Source organism: Salmo trutta, chromosome 14 (assembly GCF_901001165.1).
Source record: "Salmo trutta chromosome 14, fSalTru1.1, whole genome shotgun sequence".
In the NCBI taxonomy this organism is placed as follows: Eukaryota; Metazoa; Chordata; class Actinopteri; order Salmoniformes; family Salmonidae; genus Salmo; species Salmo trutta.
This window is the reverse complement of record NC_042970.1, coordinates 40,313,090-40,336,116: the sequence shown is the minus strand read 5'-3', so window position 1 is coordinate 40,336,116 and position 23,027 is coordinate 40,313,090. Positions and strand designations below refer to the sequence as shown.

Here is a 23,027-nt window from a genome sequence, read left to right as displayed (position 1 = left end):
CAAATTGTAATGGGTCTAGCGTGTCTGGGATGATGGAGTTGATGTGTGCCATAACCAGCCTTTCAAAGCAAATCAAATCCATTTTTATTGGTCACATACACATATTTAGCAGATGTTACTGTGGGTGTAGCGAAATGCTTGTAAAAGTTGCTTAGGAGTTAGAAGTAGAGCTGCCATATCTGTCGGCTCCATTTTACTTGATGATTACAGATGTGAGTGCTACAGGGCAGTAGTCATTGTGGCAGGTGGCCTTAGGAAGGATGGTGGTCATCTTGAAACATGTGGGGATTACAGACTGGGACAAGGAGAGGATGCAAATGACCGTGAATATGCCTGCCAGCTGTTCTGCACCTGCTCTGAGAACGCGCCCTGGAATTCCGTCCAGCCCGCAGCGTTACGAGTGTTGACCTGATTAAAAACCTTAGTCACGTCGGCCTCAGAGAGCAAGATCACGCAGTCCCCTGGGTCAGCGGGGTCGCTCATGCACAGCTAGGTGTTGTTTTTGTCAAAGTGTACATAAAATGCATTGAGTTCGTCTGGTAGAGAGGCATCGTTGGGCAGATCATGGCTGGGCCTTCCTTAGTAATCGGTAATGGACTGGACTCCACCTTGTTCCTATATTGTCCCTTTACTTGTTTGATGGCTCTGCAGACTTCGTAGCAGGACTTCTTGTTCGTGTCCTCAGCCGTTACTTCAGGGTTGACTACGATAGCACTGTGAGTGGTAGCCCTGTCCTTTTGTTTAGTGCTAATCCTAAATTTTAATCCAGGGCTTTTGATTGGGGAAGCAGCGAATCTTCACTGTGGAGATAATGTCTGCGATGTATTTTGTAATGAAGCCGGTGACACAGAGGTGGTTAGCGAAGTTCTATCTAATACCACACCCCCTCGGGCCTTATTGATTAATTATAGACTTGGTGGTTAGAGTCCTGAATGCTGATTGGCTGGCAACGTTGGTAAACAATTTATTATAGCAATAAGGCACCTCGGGGGTTTGTGATATATGGAAAATATACCATGGCTAAGGGCTGTGTCCAGGCACTCCGCGTTGCGTGGTACATAAGAACAGCCCTTAGCCGTGGTACAGTATATTGGCCATATACCACACCTCCTCTTCCCGTTTTGCTTAATTATACACCCTGCTGGATAAACTATATATTACGTACCCTGCAATGTATGCTTAAGAAGAACCATTGTATAAATAAATACATGTTATTTAGGTATCTGGTCTCGACACAGCTCTTTTTTTTTAAAGAAAAACATACTTGGTCAGGTAGTCGTAATACTCCAGTCCAGTAGATGGCGATAGGCCACCGGTAAAGCACTTTACTGACCCCAAACTGGCTAGATTATTTATTTCATTTCAACGCCATTTTCGAACACGGTGTGAAGACTGCTGCTCGCTGGTAAGATTCGTCTGAGCCGTGTTGGGAGACTTTGGCGCAGAAATAACGGGTACAATTGTGATTAATGGATGTGGGAATGAAAGCCGTTTACGATTTAACAACATCATGCACTGTAAAATTGTTTCGCTTTAGTCGAATAGTTCGATTGAACCGTCAACAAAAGCCAGCATCTTGCTAAGCTAACCGCGATGCTCCTCCACGGCTAATATTAGCTAATGGAAGCTAACAATGAGCAGCACTGCCAGATTAATACAATACATGTTTTTGCTGTCTAATTTATGAATGCATTTATTCATGCACTTGTTACTTAAATATGTTACTAACTAGCGAACGTATTAAGCTCCATTTAAACAATCGCGTTGTTGGTAGCTAACTAAGCACGTTAACTTGCTAGCTAACAATATAGTTAACTAATCAATGCTAATCAAGTCTCCCTCCTTTCTTCCAGATTGATATTTTTTTGTCAACCCTTCAACGGAAACAAGGATCATTCGAGATGGGAGGTAATTACCTAACGTGATATGCACCCAGCGTCTTTTCCGGTCTCATTTCTTATATGTAAAAAAGAAAAAACTATTAGCTTGGTTAGGGCGTTTGGCCACATAACACAGCGTTGTCACAAATTACGTCGATAGGAGTGATGTGATTTGTGTAATTCTAATGAATGTAATTGTGAATGACTGGATGTGATGCTTATGGTATCATATTTTCCTCTTTCCTTTCACTCTTAGAACCTGCTCATCTCAGAGATTGTCCTCTTGATTGTAAGGTATATGTTGGGAACTTGGGCAACAGTGGAAACAAGACTGAGTTGGAGAGGGCGTTTGGGTACTATGGCCCTCTGCGTAGTGTGTGGGTGGCGAGGAACCCCCCAGGCTTTGCCTTTGTTGAGTTTGAGGACCCCAGAGATGCAACTGATGCTGTGAGAGAATTGGATGGGCGGTAAGCCACTACTTAAATACATTGTCCACCAAGAATGGGAAATTCAGTTCATCACTTGAGCAAAACAGTAAGTCATATGCCATATTCCAGTCTAACTAGTATGCTTCTGCAATTACTTTATGTGAACAGGACTCTGTCTGGCTGCAGAGTGAGAGTTGAGTTGTCCAATGGTGAGAAACGCACGAGGAGCCGCGGACCTCCCCCCTCCTGGAGCCGTCGCCCTGGACGTGATGACTACAGCAGCAGGCGCCGTGGGAGCCCGCCTGTCAGACGCCGGTATGATACATCACCTTTCACCTAGATTTATTCTCACTTATCTTTAACATGTAGGCCAACAAGTGTTTATAACCTACCTACCTTGCCAGTCAACCCCACACCCTCCCTTCCATCCCTTCCAACTGTATCATATGTCCTATCATTTCAATTTAGTGGGCTGGATTTGGCAGGTAGACACACACACACACACCTGCACTGTCTGTAGGTTGGTTAGTGCTGTGATACATTATAACATTTTTACTATGGACACAATCAGAGCTGGGAAAGGATCATTTACTCATCTGAGGGATTGGGTCCTTTTTTCAGGTCAAAATTTAGGTGATTTCGAAAGGTTTAATTCAGGCATCATTTCTTGATCTGGGCAATACATTTTTTTAAGGTAAATTCTTTAAGATAATAAACATTTATCACCCATCAAATTTCGGAAAAAGGGGGCACTTGTTTGATCATTTAATTGCTATCTGGATGTCAGTTTTGTTTCATTTTCTCAGTTTCGTTTTTTGCCATCGATCTATATTAATAAAAATGAACCCCGTTGCAGAGTCATCACCATGCCTCTTCTCACCACCCTCTGAGACAGTCAGTCAACTAGTCCTCTTACAGCATCATGTGACCACTGACCAGCGCCAGCACTGTGCCCCACCCAATCAGCTTCGCTGGTGCCGTGTCACATGACCCAGGCATGGCCAGTCGTCATGTTCCGCTCCAGCCTATTGGTTCCTGAGCATGCAGCTCTCAGCTTCCTCCTCCTCCTCCAACCTTAACCCAATCGTCAGCGTCGCAGCCCACCTCACAATTCTGACCTGTCAGCGATTTAACTACTTTCCCCAATTATCAACACAACTACCTACAAGCAGCACAGCAGGCCCCGGCTAACCACACAAAGACAGGGAAAATCTACATCTACTGTACCCCCTCCAGCCAACCAACTCCATAACTCCAACATTTGCAACATGTGGCAAATCCTCTCTGCAAATTCTACCTCCCTCGCCATCAGTCTGGCTTCCTTGCGTCATTTCTATCTTGTGTCCAAACCCCCAAAAATAGTAAGTTGCTTTTCTCCTGCTTTTTGTAGTGTCATGCTTACCACAGGTTTGGTTTAACAGCTGCTTGACAATATGCAATTGGCAGTCATAGAAATTGTGGCCTGAATTTAGTTTCAAACATCAACTTGAGAGTACAATTATTATCATTTAGGATCTCCCTCTCATAGATTACAAATAAAAAGCTTTTGTCCTGAAACTCAAAAGTTGTGGGGTCTTGGAGCTGCCCTGGTTAGCATTTAACTGTGTATTACGATTTTATGAGGTCCAATATTGGTAGTGATTTTAGAAATGTGCCCTTTCTACGTTTGTACAACAAACAGTACAGGTATGTAGCTTTTAAGTCTGCATACTTGTATTTTATAGCTTCTAATTCATTGTCTCACTTTGTTTATATGCTTGTGTTCGTTTAAACTTCCCCGTTCTCCTGAGTTTATAAGAGGTCTCATTTTGACCTTAGTTGGTTGTCCAGGCATCCTGTCCTCTAGCAGGGGTGCAGAGGATCCCCTGATCTGTTCTGTCTGCAGAAAGGAAGGCTGTGTGTGGTATTGTGTACTGATTGGAATGATGCTTCTTCAGGAATAAGGAATGTCATGTTTGACAGGTGTTATTGATGCAATAATACCCTGTATTAAAACGTTTTTTCCTTCTCCGTCCAGCTCTCCTAGGAGGAGGAGCTTCAGCCGCAGTCGCAGCAGGTGAGCCTAAATGCCTCTACTACGTTCTCCATAGTGTGCCTCTTTGCCCAGCCTCCACACCTTAACAGTTCTGTGGTAGCTATCTAACTAGTAGGGATGTAAAGATTCACCAATCTGCATTGGTCCCTGGTTTTTAAAAAGTTTAAAATACAAGTTCATATTACATTCTTTCTACCTTCCGAAAATACCTCATCTTTTGTAACTGACCACTAACGCGCCCTCTCCTTTAGTGGCAAACTGCATGTAACTGTTGCCAGTCATTTATATTTTTTTTATTTTTCACCTTTATTTAGCCAGGTAGGCTAGTTGAGAACAAGTTCTCATTTGCAACTGCGACCTGGCCAAGGTAAACGCATAGCAATTCGACACATACAACAACAGTTACACATGGAATAATCAAAACATAGTCAATAATACAGTAGAACAAAAGAAAACAGTCTATATACAGTGAGTGCAAATGAGGTAAGTTAAGGCAATAAATAGGCCATGGTGGCGAAGTAATTACAATATAACAATTAATCACTGGAATGGTATATGTGCAGAAGATGAATGTGCAAGTAGAGATACTGGGGTAAAACGGAGCAAGATAAATAAATACAGTATGGGGATGAGGTAGATAGATGGGCTGTTTACAGATGGGCTATGTGCAGTGATATGTGAGCTGCTCTAACAGCTGGTGCTTAAAGCTAGTGAGGGAGATATGAGTCTCCAGCTTCAGAGTTTTTGCAGTTCGTTCCAGTCATTGGCAGCAGAGAACTGGAAGGAAAGGCAACCAAATGAGGAATTTTGCATGTCATTTTGCATGCCGAACAACCCCAGGCAATATTAGTAGCCTAGTCAAACTGCACTGTGCCCAGTTTTGCGTGCTGACCAACATGAGTTAATCGGCCTGTTCCTGATCGTGCACATCTGCTCGGCACCTTCAGCATTCAAATGCTAAAATGGCTTGCGTGATATTAGGCTTTATTAGTTGAGTGAGAACCTCTGCAGTTTGCTAGGTTATCTCTGCAAATGTTAAATGGTGGTTTACTGGAATAAACACTTATCTGGCTATACCTGCTGAACAGGGCTTACTATACATTTTGATTGTTCAAGTTCACCAACAGCAATGGTTTTGGTTTAAAAATATTTTTACATCTTAACATTAAGTTCCCTATTTGGGGGACTTTGAGCGCTTCTGGGCTGGGCGTTTTGGTGTTACAAAGCGCTTTATGAATGTTGTCGGGTCCCGTGTCTTATAGTGCAAGAAAGCCCCATCTCTCCCACTCCTGCTCTACCAGCGGGGCTGACCTGAAGTGTCAGGTTTCAGAAGCTACATTTGCTGAGTGACTTGTCACATTTCTGTGCCTATCTAGACAAAGGAATTATTTCCTGTCTAATAGTGTTGCACAGTATACCAGTTATATCACGGTATCAAAACAACATGATACTTATGATACCAACATTTTACAATACCGTAGTACCGTTTCATATGTTACTACAAAAATGTTCGTCCCCACAAATCTAAAGAACCCACTGCCCGCCTGTTTATAAAATGTTTATACATGGTTCAGACGTTGTCGATACTAATTGATGCTCTATAGTTTTAAGTGACCATTGTTCAAATGTAATATTTCTGATAGTCTGAATACACGTGAGTACATTGGAAACGCGCTCTAATTCACTTGTTCTTCTCTAGGTCTCTGTCACGAGACCGAAGAAGAGATAGGTCTATCTCCAGAGACAGGAACCATAAACCTTCAAGATCCTTCTCAAGGTCCCGGAGGTAAGTGTGTGTTCATGATGTTAATAGCATCTGTTTCTTGTCTTTGTGTATGCACAGGCGTCTTCCTATATGGACATGTACAGTGGGGTTATTGACACCCTTGATGAAGATGCACAAAAATGACTGTATAAAATACATAATTTTGAAACGCTATGCGCTAACATTGTTGTAAATTATATTAATACAATTGTGCATAAGTAGATTTTATTTAACAATTAAGAAAAAAAGATATGGGTCAATTATCGACACCCCTGTGAGGATGATGCCACTGAGCCTTTTTCAGAAATGTTTTATGAGTTGGTAAACACATTAGAAGGAATCTTAGACCATTCCTACATACAGAGTCCTTCCAGATCGTTTGTCAGCTCTTATGGATTGCACTCTGCAATTCAAACTACAGGTTTTCAATGGGTTTCAAGTCCGGAGACCGAGATGGCCATTCAAGAACATCATGAACTTTACCCAGTACCAGGACATTTTAGCCAAAAACCCAATGTGTTTGAATAAAATGATCTATATGCACTGAGCTTGTCTGAATGCTTAAAGTGCACTGTTGGATGAAATAATTAAGACTCACAATTACTTGAGGGAGCCCAATGGTCACGCGGTGTAAAAAAAATATTCAAATAACAGTGAGTGTCTGTGACTGGCGAACGTCACAGGCACTCAAACAGGTAGCACAGTGTTGTCCGTGCTGAAGCTGCAACATAGAGTAAGTTCGTTTCTTTCTTGTTTCTGACCGAAAAGTTCTGTTACCCAAATAGCTCATTTGTTTATGAAAAATATTCCATATTCCCTTGCTCGCTTTACATGAAATATGTATGCGTTGCATGCACGTCACCAACAGGGCCTCGCCTATAGCATATCATCACATCAATAAATTAGTTATAACAAAGTCCGAACGCCGTAACATGTAACAGCAAAATGGATGCGGAGGACACGGGAAACTAGAAACGTGAATGTTTACTGGTTGCTCAGGAGGGAAAGAGGAAGTTGGAGGTAGGAAAGACATTTGACTTAGTTGTAGAAACTACTGGAAATCAAGAAAGAATTGGGTATAGGAGCAAGTGCTGCGTGTGTATTGTTTGCCAAACAGGTGCTGTTAGATTAATCTGTTTTTTTTCAGACCGTTTGTAAACGTGGTAACAACATTAAATGAATGATAAATGTACCAGTCTGTTCTAACAAGAAAATAAAATGTAAGAAGTGTATGTGTGTATATATTTATTATTATATATATATTTTTTAAAGCCTTTAGTACAGCAGTGACTAAAAACAGTTGCGTGAATTGCGGTTTATTTATTGTTTAGGCTAATTATCCAAAGCTCCCTTTTTATTTCATTTTAAAGCAAATGCTTGATTGCATTTCAAAGCATGAATGGCTCGTGATGAAATTAAAGAATAAATTATTGCTATATAGGCCTATATATCGAAATATAGGCCTAAGTACGTTATGGTATTAAGACTAAACTGGACGCGCTCTTAGGCCTACAACTCGATGGTGGTTATACAGGGCCACTACTATAAGAAGCCTGCTAACAGTTAGGCTGTTGATTATGGACCTAATTAAGTTGGTGTCTTCTCTCCTCAATTTTCTTAGACAATTAAGGCACGGGTTGTTTCCTTGTCTTTTTACTCCGCTGCTGCCTCCGCCGCATTGTTCAACACCAACGTGCTGGTTAACCTCGCTATTTTGCACATAGCAACAAAAAATCTATTTGACTGCTCGACTACAGAAATCTCAGTCGACCAGCAGTTTTTGACCAAACAATCGCCAAGTCGACTAAATTGGGTCAGCCCTAGTATGCACACTACTGGACATCGCTCTGGATAAGAGAATCTAAATGTCTTTACGCAGTCATTTTTGCTCGTCTTTATCAAGGGTGTCAATAATTTTGCACCCCACTGTATTTGTAGGGCAATGGTCATTGGATTGTAGTGCAAGTTATCATTGTTTCTGACAGATCCTCGTTTTTCCCCCAGCCGCTCTAGGACCGCGGAGAGAAAGTGAGTGACAGTCTGAAGTCTAAGTCCAACCCCGAGGATGTCTCTTGTATTGAATCAGGTTTTGGATGAGTGCGTTTCCTTTTTAAATAATCTTTTAGATTTGTTTTTTCTTTCTTCCTTTTTATGAAGTGAAACGACCGTGTCTGTCAATCTTTGAAACAATTCCGTCTTTGCAAACTGTATCATTCACAAATTACTGTCTTTATTTTACCAAATGTGTCCTGTTTTAATTTGTTTAAATTTAAAGTTAAAGGATTGATTTAGAAAATGTTTTCAGTCCACTTGGCAATTATTTCCCCCATAAATTCTGAAGTAAATACTTCATACAGGAAGTAGCTGTCACACTGCATGTTGAATAGAATGTGGTAACTCAACTACTTTGTATTTGTTTCTGTTAAACTGTTTGAAGTGATTGAATTAAACATTTGGTAACAGGTTTCCCTGGGCATAACTTTTTGGATTGTTTTGAGTTATGTTTCATTTACTTTTGATTGTGACTCACTGAATGCTAGATTCTTGGATGGGAGATGGAAGGATAGATGTGTGAATCAAAGCTTAGTCATTCAATTGTTCTTAGGATGGAAATTTGTGTGACGCAGGTTGAAAATCTGAGTCACAGATTGAATGATTTGGGTAACTCCGTCTGCATTGCAAATGTATACCTTTTCGATTTATTCTAAGTTGGATAACTTGCAATCCCTTAAGTCTTAGTGAAATAGGGCTGGGAAACAATGACCACTGCTAATTCAGAGCTGTATTTGGTTAAACAGAATCTGACTGATATTCCCTTTCACCCATCCAGGATTTACTGTAATCATAACGCCAGTTAAACCATGAAGGGTAATAGGCCCCTGTGTGTGATGTTGTGTAAATACATCACTATTGGTTGGTAACAGTAAGAAATGGTCATGTTTTTTTAACTTTGCCATAATGTATTCACAGTGAAGTTCTCATGACCAGAACTGCCTCAAAGCTATTAGTTTAGCAGTTTCAGGAAGGATCCTTTTTGTACAAGGATGTTTGCGCAGTACAGTTTGTTTCGACATAAGTGCTAGTCTCAATTGCACAGGAAGTCTTTGGTCACAGTTGCTGAAATCGGAAACGGTTTCAACAGAAGAGTTAAACCTGGCATGCTGTACTAGCTAGGACATGACACCATAGTGTTTTTGTAGGTGTTTTTTTATAAAGGATTTCCTGAACATCTCATCTGAAGGTAGTGGATTCTGGAGGTGAGTACATAAAGTATTATGGTTGTCGGAGGAAGGTGTATGTCAGGGGTTAATTTGCATTGGAATTTTTCAAAGATTAGGTTTTACACTAATGACTACAATTCTTTAAACACATTTGTGATGACATGGTTTCAGCAATGAAAACACCAGCATCTACATTTACTGATGTCTGCAAAACTCCTTTTAAAAAGGACATTTGAATTTGAGAATTATGAGTAGGCAGTTTGATCTGCGTTTTTTAAAAATGTTTTCCTCAAACCAGATCCTGGGCAATAAGCCGGAGCAGTTGAGAGGCAATGCGGATGTCTTGAGAGACTTCTGTGTGAGACTGTTGTGTTGTTGACACTGGAAACAGGAAACTATTCATCATACAGTATTTAAAATGGGGGGTAGTTGCAAACCTATTGTTTGCATAACTTACATGTAATTGATAACCCCGCTGTGATTATTAGTTGGTGCATTTAATGTAAATGTGTATTTGCCTTAGCTTTTGTGACTATCGTGTCTAATCTTGGCCTTGAGTTAAATTAATTTTCAGCCAACCATTTGTGCGTTAGTTATGCATTAGTTACATAACTGGGAGTGTCGGCTTAAACATCTTAGTGCCTAAACTTTTTTGTGGTACCTTCACAATAAGTAATTGTATTGTGTAAAAGATGCAAAGGGCATGTAACTGGAAGCCTTTTTAATTCCAGCAAGGTTTAAGGATTAACAACCTACTGTCTGTGTGGTGGTATAGGAAGAACCATGTCTGACAAGAAATCAAGAAAAGTGAAAATGGGGTCATCACGAAGACGCCCTCGGAACCAAGATGAAAATGAGACTAAGAACGATGAGTCCGAAATGTCCTCAGGGCAAAGGAAAGGAGTTGGGGCTGATTCAGTTTCATTAACCATACAAACAGACCTTTACTCATCGAAGGGCTTATATTCAATAACACCACAATTCGTGGAAGATGTTGATCCATCACTAAATGACCTTGCAGAGTCACAGCTGTCTCAACCTGAAAACCCAGATCTACTACAATCACCTGACACCGCAGGGAAGAGGAAGAAAATGGGGTCTACTCGTAGGAATAAAGGCAAACGAGAAGAGACAGACTTTGGGGAGAAACAACATGACGAAACTGGAGACACAGAAGCGTCCTTAGAACTTCAGGCATCCGTTGTGGAATATGAGTCCCACAGCAACACTGAAGGGCTCCTGGGACCAAACAAAATTGACATGGACACTAAGAGCAGAAGTCAAAGTGAGTTTCTTTTGTTTGCTTCCAACACACCCGACCAATCAGATGACAGATGTAAAGAGGAAGTTGGTGAGGATACTGAACCTAGTAGTGAAGCTGTGGCTAGTTATAGCAGTGAATTGCTTCAAGATACTCCTGGAACTGACTCACTCCCCCATCTGTCTCTTGACCTTGCATTGCAAGCTGTTCAAGGATTCACTGCTGAACCCATAGCAGAGGATTGGAAGAAACAGGAAGAGGGGAGGCAGGAAAGTGAGCATGCGGAGTCCTCCACATTAAACAGCTCTATGCATTCATCAGATCAATTCCTTGAGTCAGATGCTTCAACCATCACAGAAGATTTTGAGTCATTCAATAACACAACAGTCCTCCAAAGTGGAGAAGGCGAAGAGAAACTTCAACCTGATCTAAATGAGTCAGAAGTCCAAGATGATATTAACTCTATTGGACCAGGCAATCAGGAAGCATTGCACCAAAGAGATGAAGCAGAGGATTTTGTTGATCTGATAGTTGAAGAAAATATAGTACTGGCATATAGACCTCATTTAAGACAACTAGACAATGTAGAAAGCTGTCAACCTGAGCGAAGTGAAGATATCGCCTCCTTTTTAAAATCAACCCCCTTAGACAGCTCTTTGGGTCATGACGAACATGCTCACACAGGATCCAACTTTCCAGGGAGAAGAAGAAAGATGGGTTCCACTCGCAGGGTGGAAGAACATGGAGAGAGTAAGATACGTAAATATCGCTATCTTTATGGTGAGGGTGAAGAGGTCATCATGGGAAAAGAACAAGTGTGTGGCATCGAAGAGACTGAGCGTGAAATGTCTATGGAGCCTAAAGGCAGCGCCAGTGGAGACGAGAAGGAAGGCGAGCAGATGGAAAAGGAGAATTTCCAAACAGAGGAAGACACAGAAAACATAGGAGAGCAGTTAGAGTGGGACATGGGAACAGTGGAAGGATTCGGTGTTAAAACATTGGAAAAGTCCCTGATGTTATTGGAACCGGAGCATAGAGCAGATGGTGAGAAAGGAGAGGATGTTCTGATTGAACCAACCCCTTTTGACCATGCCATCTATTCATTTGGTATTGAGGATCAATTGTATAACAAAGACAACAGAGCCACTGTATTTATAGAAACTGGCAATATAGAAACTGAGAGCAACAGTGAAACAAGCATGGCCCACATAGTTGATCCATTGGAGGTCTTCAGTGTTGGACTGGAACAATCAGGAGACCCTTTTCCCAGCGAGGAGGAAGTTGGTGATTATACGTTGCTTGTGAATGATTCTGAAGTGAGTGACAGCAGCCAAATAATATATAATCATGCTCTTACAATAGAGTCAGATGACACCCCGAGCACTGATCCCAATATCTCTCCCAGTCAACTCATCCATACTCCATGTGTGGAAATCACTAACCCCTTTCTCATTCTCAACCCACTATTACTGCAGAGTATTCAAGGGAATGAGGAGGATGCAAACACTGACTCCAATACCATAGGCGGACTGGACACATCAGTCATTTTACTCAGCGAGGGGGAAGTTAGTGATCACGTGTTGCTTGTAAATGAAGTGAGTGTTGGCAGCCAAATGACGTATGATGGCGCAACTCTCACAACAGAGCCCTGCCAAACAGATGAGCCTTTGAGCACTGATCCTAATATCTCTGCTAGTCAACTCGTCCAAGCTTCATACTCGGATGAAAGCACCAACACCTTTCTCAAACCACCCTTACTGCAGAGTGTTCAGGACCAAGGTGATAATGCCGCAAACACAGACTCCAATCAGAGTTCCTCTCCAAGCAGGAGGAGAAAGATGGGGTCGACTCGCAGGCATCCTGCACAAAGAGAAGAGGGCACAGAGGAAAAACAAGAAATAAAAAAAACGGAGGTGACAGAAGACAAGGGAGAGGACGTGGAGTTTGAAATGTTGATGGAATCAAAAGATGGCGCTGGTAAAGAGAAGAACGAAGGAGAAAAAAGAGATGAGAATGTCCTGACTGACCTCAGCTGTTCTGTCAGTACTTTAAATCAAAAGGGAAGAATGGATGGTAACAAAATAGATAGTAAGAGACAGTCAATCATAAATGATGAATCCATGCCAACACAACTCATTCTTCAAAGTGAATCCGAGTTGACTGATAGTAGCCAAACTCTTCGCAACCCTGATTTTCCCACTGTAGAGTCCTACCTGACCAATGACACACTGAACTCAAATCCTTACGTCTCTGGTTTGCAACACGAAGAAACATCATTGGAGGTAACACTCTGTGAATCAAGAGAAAACACTGACACCCCTCCAGATCCCCCCTCACTGCAGAGTTCTCTTAGTCCGAAAGAAACGGCTGGCCCTCCACAGAGGAAAAGGAAGATGGGTTCCACTCGCAGGACTCTTCGAGATAGACAAGGAGAGGAGAGAAAGGAGGATGAGAAAGAAAAAAAGACAGAGGTTATAGAAGATGTAGGAGCGGTCGTGATGGCAGTAGAAATTGAGTCTAGCATAGAAAAGACTGAGCTTGAGGAACTTCTAGAAACGGTGACAGTGGAGCAGGTGACAGAGACAAAGACCTTAGTAGTAGAAGGAGAATCTGCCTTAAAGTCTGAGCTTGTAGAAACTAACGAAGTTAGAGAGGCGGAGGAGGTAGAAGTGAAAATAGCCACTGAGAGCGAAAGCAACCGAACGCCCTGTGGTTTAGCAGCCCAAGAGTCAGGTGATATGGTTTGTATAGATTCTCATAGACTCGCCCAAACTGCTTACATGGAACAACACCTTTCAACACCAAGCCCCAGTCTTCCTTCGGAATTCTCTCTCTCTCTGAGTTCCCAATCTCACAAGGATGTTGGTCAATCCAAAGCTACAGGGAAGAGAAGAAAGATGGGCTCTACCCGTCGGACACCAGGTGGACTCCACTCAGAGGAAGAAAAGCAGGAGACAGGGGAAGAGGTTCGAGGGGAAGTCATTGGAGATCCGGACGTCAATGTTATTTCGGAAAGATTTCAAGAGGAGCGCAGGGCTAAAGCTGTCAGTCTGGAGGACCAACAGGAGAGGAAGAGCACAGAGAAGGAGACAATATTCATAGAGGTACTGTGGCATTCCTTACAAATGATTCTCATAGCCTTCTTGACGTATGTAAAAATTTTATAATAAAGAAAAGACAATTGTCACAACTAGGAATTTGATGTGTTTATCGGTAGGCTCATTGGATTTATTTATTTTTTAACCTGGCAAGTCAGTTAAGAACAAATTCTTATTTACAATGATGGCCTACAGTGGGTTAACTGCCTGGTTCAGGGGTAGAACGACAGATTTTTACCTTGTCAGCTCGGGGATTCGATCCAGCAGCGTTTCGGTTACTGGCTCAATGCTCTAACCACTGGGCTACCTGCCTACCTGCCGCCCCAGAAAGAGGAACTTGTTTGAACTTCTACCTTTTGTCTAATCTGTTTTTTATATATATATACTAGGAAATTGTTCATAGGCTGTAAGTCTGACCTCGGCCCTAACCTTTCAAAATACAGTGCCTTCAGAAAGAATTCATACCCCTTGACTTTTTCCACGTTACAGCCTGAATTAAAAATTGATAAAATAGGTATTTTTTTCCTCACCCATCTACATTCAAGACCCCATAATGACAAAGTGAAAACATGTTTTAAGATTTTTAGATTTTGTTTTTACATTTGAAATACAGAAATATCTAATTTACATAAGTATTCACATCCCTGAGTCAATACATTTTAGAATCACCTTTGGTAATGATTACAGCTGTGATTCCTTCTGGTTGCTTACCAGACCGCTCGCAGGACTTGCATCACGTCAAGCGTCACAAATAGAACCAAGTTCTATATTAGCGCCTGGCTACGGTGATTGAATAACATATGTGTACATTTATATTGCAGCGCACGCGTTGCAAAATAAATGTACACATACATGTTATTCAATCACCGCACGCGTCTGCTTTGCCAGGCGCTAATATAGAACTTGGTTCTATTTGTGAGTCTTGATGCACTGCAAGTCCTGCCTCTCCCATCTCCTCATTGGTTTTGAGGAGCATTTACTCACCTGGGTGATTGAAATATGAACTGAGGTCCACAGTCCAGTTGGTGGTGGTAATGCACCTTAAAGTTGGTCGCCAACCATCATATAAAGTCCACTGAAATGTGTCCAACCCATCCGAAAGAAGCCTAAAGGAGGAGAGATTACTAGAAACAAACTCGGCTTACCATTTTATCAGGTAAAATAACAACCCAATGTTTATCCCAGGACAAATTAGCTGGAAACGGCAGGCTAGCTAGCTAAATTGCAATAAATGTTTAATGCTTTTCGACCTGTCCCCAAATGAATATAGTTGGTTCAGAGTTCATTTTGATATTTCAACCTGTGTGTCCTGATCGCGTTTGGTGTGGGTGGACAAATCAACATGTGCGTGATGGCACACGCAGACGTTCTGGTCAGCATGAACTTTGCACACCTGGATTGTACAATATTTGCACATTATTCTTTTTAAAATTCTTCATGCTCTGCCAAGTTGGTTGTTGATCATTGCAAGACAGCCATTTTCAAGTCTTGCCATTAGATTTTCAAGCCAATTTAAGTCAACTTTAACTTCGCCACTCAGTAACATTTCAATGTCGTCTTGGTAAGCAACTCCAGTGTATGTTTGGCCTTGTGTTTTAGGTTATTGTCCGGCTGAAAAGTGAATTTGTCTCCCAGTGTCTGTTGGAAAGCAGACTGAACCAGGTTTTCCTCTAGGATTTGCTTGTGCTTAGCTCAATTCCATTTCTTTTTATCCTACAAAAAAAACTCCTTAGTCTTTGCCGCTGACAAGTATACCCATAACATGATGCAACCACCACCATGCTTGAAAATATGAAGAGTAGTAGTCAGTGATGTTGTGATGGATTTGTCCCAAACATAACGCTTTGTATTCAGGACATAAAATCATTTCTTTATCACAGTTTTACTTTAGTGCCTTATTGGAATATTTTTTATTCTGTACAGGCTTCCATATTTTCACTCTGTCATTTAGGTTAGTATTGTGCAGTAACTACAATGTCGACCTTCGCCTCTCCTGAGTCCGTACGGGAGTTGCAGCGGTGGGACAAAAAAAAAACGGCTTGCCATAACAAAGGTGTTGAATAGTTAATGATTCAAGACACTTCAGCTTTTCATTTTTTATTAATGAGTGAACATTTCTAAAAACATAATTCCACTTTCACATTAGGGGGGTATTGTGTGTAAGCCAGTGACATAATAGCACAGGAGTGGAAGAAACAGGAAGAGTGGAGGCGGGAAAGTGAGCATGCTGAGGCGGAGTCCTTCACATTTCCCAGCTCTAGGCATTTGTCATATCAATTCTTTGAGTCAGATGCTTCAACCATCCCAGAGGATTTTGAGTCATTCAATAACACAATAGTCCTCCAAAGTGAAGGTGAAGAGAAACTTCAACCTGCTCTATTTTAAATTCAGGGTGTAACACAACAAAATCTGGAAAAAGTCAAGGGGTGTGAATACTTTCTGAAGGCACGTATGTTAAACATCTAATTTGTTACATTTAAATGTTTTACGAACTGTGTGTACCAGATAGTATGTAGGATATTGAACACACAACAGTAGCACACATTTCATGTTGAAGAGATTAGCATATCCTTTTAGTTTTGAGAGATAACGTTTTCTATTTGTCTAAGGTTGTTCCCTCAAGCACTGCTTTGAGTGGAGGGTCTGAACAAGTGGCTGCAGCTCCACAGCTAGGCCATGGGAATAAAAGAGGTCAAGAAAAGGCAGAGCGTGTGGAGAAGAGCCCGGTCACCAGAGAGAAGAAGAAACAGCCATCTGGTAAGAATTGAATGGCAGCAGTGAGGCAGTACACAGGGTATAAGGTTAGTCTTGAGTAAGTCAACCTGGAATTCATTTGCTGGAGATGCATTGTTGAGACCCTTTGTTCCACTTGACTTTGAGTGAGATCAGAGAAGTGATAGTGACTGTAATAGACCAATCTCTCTGATCCCCCCCCCCCCCCTCCAGGTACCTTAGGAAGCAATGGCTCTAGATCAAACCCCTACAACGTGGTGATGGTTGGGAACAGCAGTGTGGGCAAAACCTCCTTCATGAAGCGCTTCCAAAGTGGCGAGTTCTGTATGGACCACTATGCTACCATTGGTGAGTATCATTATCCTATTTGTATGTTTGGCACCATGCCCTTCCATGTCGTGTGAAGAAACAAACACCATGGTACAATGTTACTGTGCTGCTCATTCATGTCTGGTCTCATGCTTGTTTGTTTCTGTTCTGAGCAGGTATTGATACCTGTATACAGCCTGTGACAGTGGATGGCAGCCCAGTGACTTTACAGTTATGGGATACTGCAGGTCAAGAAAGGTGACACTCTAGCCCTAAGTTCATCACAGTTGGTCATTGTACATCATGCATCCATATAGAATCTGTTCCTCTGTTCTGGTTTGAACCCATCATGTGTGTGTTTTCTATTTGTCCGTATATAATTACATTCATGTTAGACTATTGTAACATTTTATTATTTACTGTCTTCCCCAGGTATCACAGTATCACCAGGCAGGTGTTCCACAGAGCCCAGGGTCTAGTGCTGATGTATGACATCACTTCCTCTCAGAGCTTCTGTGACATCCGCTACTGGGTCAACTGCGTTCAGGTAGGGGGCATTTAAATCATGCTTTTCATTTCAGAACCAAAATGTAACAACACAAACAATTGTTTGCAGGATTCACTGTTTTTCCATTGGTATCTATTGTACCGTCATTAACTTTTGTATTTTGTAGGAGGGGGCCCCAGATGACGTCATCGTTATACTCCTTGGGAACAAGGCCGATTGTGCTAATCTAGAACGAGAGGTTCAGACTCATGAAGGGGAAAACCTGGCAACGGTATGTTAATGTTACTGTAACTTGAACAGCCAGAATTTGGGCAACTGGGCTGTAGGATTAACATGTGGTAAGGGATGTGTTCTGAATGGGTATTTTACAGTTTTGTAGCTGGTGCTGAAATCGAGGTGTGTACCAAAGCAGGATTTAAATAATTCATCATAAATACAATACTATTATCGATGTCACTCTTACAGGGGTACGGCATGCTCTTTATGGAGTGTAGTGCTGCCACAGGTGACAATGTGACTCTGTCTATGGAAACGCTGGCAAGGTAAGACATGCCGACTTTAATGTAGAAGCTGTTTGTGTTGTGTGGATTTGGCTGTTGTCTGTCTTGCGCATTGTCATCTTCTGCGTGTGGAAAATGACTCTCTGTGAATAGTCAAGCATTGATTTGGTGTGTGTTGCTTCAAGGACGATAAAGCAGTTGGGAGAGGAGACACGTCAAGAAGAGGGAAGCTTGGTGTTGCAGAAAGAACCCCCAAAGAAGAAATCAGGCTGCTGCTGATCAAGGTGGAGAAGATTGTGAGATGTACCAATCTGCAGCACAGTCGCACGCACACGCACGCACACACACAATTGTGCCTCATACGCCCTTATGATTGTATTTTATTTCTAAATGTAATATATCAAATGCATTGAACAAGTCATGTAGTAATAGTGATGTGACACTTGAAATGATCCTCCCTTTGATACTTCAATTACTGTTTATGGGGGGGTAGAAATATAAAATCATTGAGGTATATGTTCATACCAACACTATTCATTTATAGTAGATAGTTATATATTATAGTTGTAGGGTTTCTATTTGCATGAAAAACATCAAGCTATGCAGCTTATAAATGCCTAATAAATTCCTAATACGTTCAACTGCCTCCATAATTAGTCATATTGACAGAAAATATTACTATTTATTTAACTATTACTGGGAGTTCCAGGAGTTGCCACTTCCGATCTTATTGACACAGTGCTTGATAGCTGCTGTTACATCACATTATCACATTGTATCTCATCACTATATAGACTAGAAGACAGAGACGTTCAGAGTGTGATTTCATCGATTGTCATTTGTTACCTCGTCCGTCCTGTGGGTTCCAGAGCCACAGTAGGACCAGTACCATCAGGCTGAGGAACACAGCGAACACAATGAAGAAGACCTCTGCTGCCCACTGGCTGCGCTGCACACCTGTCACCACCAGGGGGAGCTCTGAGGGGATCAGGTTGGTCAGGTTCAACATGTAGCCCAGCGTCCAGCCAATGTCTGTGTCTGCCACCTGATAGACACCGATGATGCATATATAAATATATACTGTATCACAAGAGGTTGGTGCCACCTTCATTCGGGAGGACGGGCTCGTGGTAATGGCTGGGGTGGAATAAGTGGAATGGTACTGATGCCATTCCATTCACTCCGTTCCAGCCATTATTATGAGCCGTCCTCCCCTCAGCAGCCTCCACTGTCCCGTGTGTATGTATATGACAGACACACAGCTTCGTTAGGGCAGCACGTCTATTAATATTGACTGCCGCACAACAATATTGAGTTTATTCTGTGGTATAATTTCATTCATTTTGTGTCCTGAAATCTTTCAATAGGACGTTGACGGTTTTTACATATGATGTAGAGTTAAACACACCTGTCTCTGGAAGTATATGTTTCCCCAGGTCTGGTTGAACTTGTAGCCGTCTAGTAGTACTGTCATTATGTAGTTGGCTGAGGCACAGTAATCACGAAGGTACTTGTCTTTTACAGCATACTCTTTCTTGAGCTGCCAAAAGAGTTATTAAGCATGTTGTAGGCGACATTGGGAATTAGATCATTACGAGGTAAAGTTTGTAGACTACTGTGGATTGATATCTGTGCTAAAAAGAATGACATGTTATGGATGCTCATACTCAACGTTCATTCTCGATCACCTGTTTAGCATGTGATTTGAGTATGATTCGATGAAACTATGTACCGGTATACAGATTCAAGGAAGTGTACCGGCAATGTGAAAGGTCAGCAGAGGCCTCTGTATCTCACCGAGTTCCAGGTCCTTTTGCAGAAAGTGTCTATAGTGGTGGTAGCCTGAGACAGAGAGGACTGAGGAGCCAGACCAAGGAAGTCAAAGGTGTAATAGTATGCTGAGAAAGCCTGGGGAAAGGGAACAGAATGATGGTGACGATATACACTGAGTGTACAAAACATTAGGAACACCTTCCTAATAATGACTTGCACGCCCTTTTGCCCTCAGAACAGCCTCAATTCGTCAGGGCATGGACTCGACAAGGTGTCGAAAGCATTCCACAGCGCTCCATTGGTTCCCACAGTTGTCAAGTTGGCTGGATGTCCTTTGGGTGATAGACTATTCTTGATACACACGGTAAACAACCCAGTAGGGTAGCAGTTCTTGACAGTCAAACCGGTGCGCCTGGTACGTACTAGCATACCCCTTTTTAAAGGCACTTCAATATTTTGTGTTGCCTATTCACCCTCTGAATGGCACACATACACAATTGTCTTAAATCCTTTAAGCTGTCTCTTCCCCTTCATCTGCACTGATTTGATGTGGATTTAACAAGTGACATCAATAAGGGATCATAGCTTTCACCTAGATTCACCTAGTCTGTCATGGAAAGAGCAGCTATTCCTAATATTTTGTACACTGTATATACTGTTAGACATATTTCAAATACTTGGAGTGTTCGATTGAGCCTTCCTGGAGTGCCAGTTGAGCGGGGTTTGCATAGATATGGGATGAATACTCACAAAGAAGTTTCCAATGACAGGGGGCTGGTAGACCCCGTTGAAGCCACAGTCGGGGGCCAGGGAGCAGGCAGCCAGGTTCGTGATGTTCTTTATCTGGTTGAGACACTGAAGTGGCTCACTGGTCCCTGTGAAGGTGACCACTGAGGCTGGGTCAAAGGTCACGGGTCTGACCACGCAGGGGGAGTCATAGAGGTCACCCAGAGTCAGGGTTAGGTTGTCACCCAGGTGGTAGCAGGGGTGGTTGACTGGGCGGGTAGACCCACTCATCTGGTAGAGGAGGAAGTTTGCTTGAATCGTACAAGAACTTACCTAAGGCAGCCATGAAATGCTTCTGACTCAACTGAGACACATTCAGTCAAACTGCTTTAGGGCAATTCCACACTGAATTGGCCGAAATAAATGTATAATGTGTCTTAAAGAAGGCCTGGGTAAGGCCGAAATGTCACATACTGTATATCCCAACTTTAATGAATTATTAAATTATTTTGGATCCATATTTCAAAGGTATGCCAAACATCATTTTCCCAAATTACCTTTCTTTGGATTTCATTTCAGGAAGATCATATCTTTGTTTGTTCAGTATCTTTCTTTAGAACACTACCGTCTGTTTGCTTTTTCTTCCTGAAAACTGGTTTTATACAATATCTACATGTATGGGGAGTTTACCTGGTATTATTACCAGCATTTCGCTACACCTGCAATAACATCTGCTAAACGTGTATGTGAACAATAAAATGTGATTTGATTTACCTGAAACCTTTCTGCAATTTATTCAAGTTTCATCGAACTGGCGACCAGACGGCTACTTACCTTGAGAAGATGAACCTGTAGCTGCCTCATGGTCTGCTCCTTGCCATAGCACAGGTAGCTGTGTGTGTACACCTCATACTGGTAACCATAGAGCTTGGGTCCCAGGGCAGAGGCAGGGTCCCGTACAGGCTGGCCGGGAGTAAAGGCTATCTGGGTGGAAGAGCCTCCCATATCCAGGGCACCCCAGATCTTCCTTCCTTTAGGACGCACCCATCCTCCCTCAAAGCCGTGCTGCTTAGGAGAAGTACAAATACTGTGTGTTAGCAATAGTTTTAAACTGCAGACCTGCAATTAACCAATATAACAGGTTATTACAGTGGTAACAAATGGTGCTCCTACTGTATATCCACAAACATCTGTTAGTTTTTCCCAAACAAGCTTGATACCATTGTCTGAGGAGACAGAGCCTCTGTAGTTGGAATACCTCAGTCAAGGTTAACACTTTGACTCAACCTCGTAGATGGAGAAGCCGCTGCCCAAGGAATGGTTTGGGGGTCAACTGTGGGCGGCGCCGTCCCGGGCTGCCCCCTTCCTCCCACATTTTTTTCATTTGCAGAGGCATTCCAGACAGACAAGTAATGAGCAGGGTTCGTATATAGCTGTGGGTTTTCCTGGGCATGTTCAGTCCAAAAATGTTTTGGAACGCCATGAATAGAAATGACATGATTCCTTAGAATCAGAGGCATGTTTTTGTTCTACGTAATTTCTTTCTGTACGTTGGCCAATGTTGTCTGTCCTTCTGCTGAACGCTAACCACAATAACAATTTGCCACAATAATGGAATTTGCGGTTCGCCTTTAAAATAAGTCCTTCGTTGAAAGTGTAGACTAGAATAACGCTAAACAAAGTTGGAATGTTACATCATTTTTAATTAAATACAATAATGAATTAGTTTGACAAACTGTTGAAACCACACTGTGGATGTATTGGGGTGGGGGTTTGTACTGTGTATTTAAATACTGTATTCTCAACATCTCATTCTAATATTTCTACTACTATTGCATTTTAGTTGCACTGTTTATACACACTGCATATTTATTTATGCACTGGATTCTTGACATAGCTCACTCTATATCTATAATATGAATGAGTGCAATGACCTCATATCCAATGTTTCAGTACCCCTCCCTCCCTCAGAATCATATAAACTCAGCAAAAAAAGAAATGTCCTCTCACTGTCAACAGTGTTTATTTTCAGCAAACTTAACATGTGTAAATATTTGTATGAACATGACAAGATTCAACAACTGAACAAGTTCCACAGACATGTGACTAACAGAAATGGAATCATGTGTCCCTGAACAAAGGGGGGGTAAAAATCAAAAGTAACAGTATCTGGTGTGGCCACCAGCTGCATTAAGTACTGCAGTGCATCTCCTCCTCTTGGACTGCACCAGATTTGCCAGTTCTTGCTGTGAGATGTTACCCCACTCTTCCACCAAGGCACCTGCAAGTTCCTGGACATTTCTGGGGGGAATGGCCCTAGCCCTCACCCTCCGATCCAACAGGTCCCAGACGTGCTCAATGGGATTGAGATCCGGGCTCTTCGCTGGCCATGGCAGAACACTGACATACCTGTCTTGCAGGAAATCATGCACAGAACAGGCAGTATGGCTGGTGGCATTGTCATGCAGGAGGGTCATGTCAGGATGAGCCTGCAGGAAGGGTACCACATGAGGGAGGAGGATGTCTTCCCTGTAACGCACAGCGTTGCCTGCAATGACAACAAGCTCTGTCCGATGATGCTGTAACACACCGCCCCAGACCATGACGGACCCTCCACCTCCAAATCGATCCCACTCCAGAGTACAGGCCTCAGTGTAACGCTCATTCCTTTGACGATAAACGCAAATCTATCACTCCTGGTGAGACAAAACCGCAACTCATCTGTGATGAGCACTTTTTGTCAGTCCTGTCTGGTCCAGCGATGGTGGATTTGTGCCCATAGGCGACGTT

General features: G+C 42.3%; 3 protein-coding genes across 7 annotated transcripts in view; 2 read left to right on the top strand and 1 right to left on the bottom strand.

The window, feature by feature from the left end:
- Positions 1-1,333: 1,333 nt before the first annotated feature.
- On the top strand, positions 1,334-8,584 carry LOC115208078 (serine/arginine-rich splicing factor 3). 2 transcript variants are annotated; one of them, XM_029775849.1, is made up of 7 exons: positions 1,334-1,405; positions 1,854-1,908; positions 2,137-2,347; positions 2,477-2,623; positions 4,326-4,364; positions 6,043-6,129; positions 8,113-8,584. In XM_029775849.1, the coding sequence occupies exons 2-7, from the start codon at positions 1,902-1,904 to the stop codon at positions 8,138-8,140; spliced, it is 519 nt and encodes a 172-aa protein (XP_029631709.1). In that variant the 5' UTR covers positions 1,334-1,405; positions 1,854-1,901; the 3' UTR covers positions 8,141-8,584. The 2 variants fall into 2 exon arrangements, with proteins under 2 accessions (XP_029631709.1, XP_029631710.1); XM_029775850.1 differs by having other exon boundaries at positions 1,367-1,454.
- A 519-nt stretch (positions 8,585-9,103) lies between these two features.
- LOC115208076 (uncharacterized) lies at positions 9,104-19,655 on the top strand. Of its 4 annotated transcripts, none has more exons than XM_029775844.1 (10): positions 9,105-9,365; positions 10,105-13,694; positions 16,298-16,445; positions 16,635-16,769; positions 16,907-16,988; positions 17,163-17,277; positions 17,405-17,509; positions 17,704-17,780; positions 17,924-18,022; positions 18,608-19,655. In XM_029775844.1, the coding sequence occupies exons 2-9, from the start codon at positions 10,113-10,115 to the stop codon at positions 18,015-18,017; spliced, it is 4,338 nt and encodes a 1,445-aa protein (XP_029631704.1). In that variant the 5' UTR covers positions 9,105-9,365; positions 10,105-10,112; the 3' UTR covers positions 18,018-18,022; positions 18,608-19,655. The 4 variants fall into 4 exon arrangements, with proteins under 4 accessions (XP_029631706.1, XP_029631704.1, XP_029631707.1 ...); XM_029775847.1 differs by having other exon boundaries at positions 17,924-18,034; XM_029775846.1 differs by lacking the exon at positions 18,608-19,655 and having other exon boundaries at positions 9,104-9,365; positions 10,061-13,694; positions 17,924-18,379.
- LOC115208079 (ectonucleoside triphosphate diphosphohydrolase 8) overlaps positions 18,103-23,027 on the bottom strand; it is a 19,897-nt gene continuing 14,972 nt past the window's right edge. The window contains exons 6-10 of the mRNA XM_029775851.1: positions 21,072-21,302; positions 20,262-20,528; positions 19,536-19,646; positions 19,147-19,278; positions 18,103-18,783 (exon numbers count right to left, since the gene is read on the bottom strand). Coding sequence (XP_029631711.1) covers positions 18,574-18,783; positions 19,147-19,278; positions 19,536-19,646; positions 20,262-20,528; positions 21,072-21,302 — 951 coding nt within the window. The 3' untranslated portion in view covers positions 18,103-18,573. The remainder of the gene's footprint in view (positions 18,784-19,146; positions 19,279-19,535; positions 19,647-20,261; positions 20,529-21,071; positions 21,303-23,027) is intronic.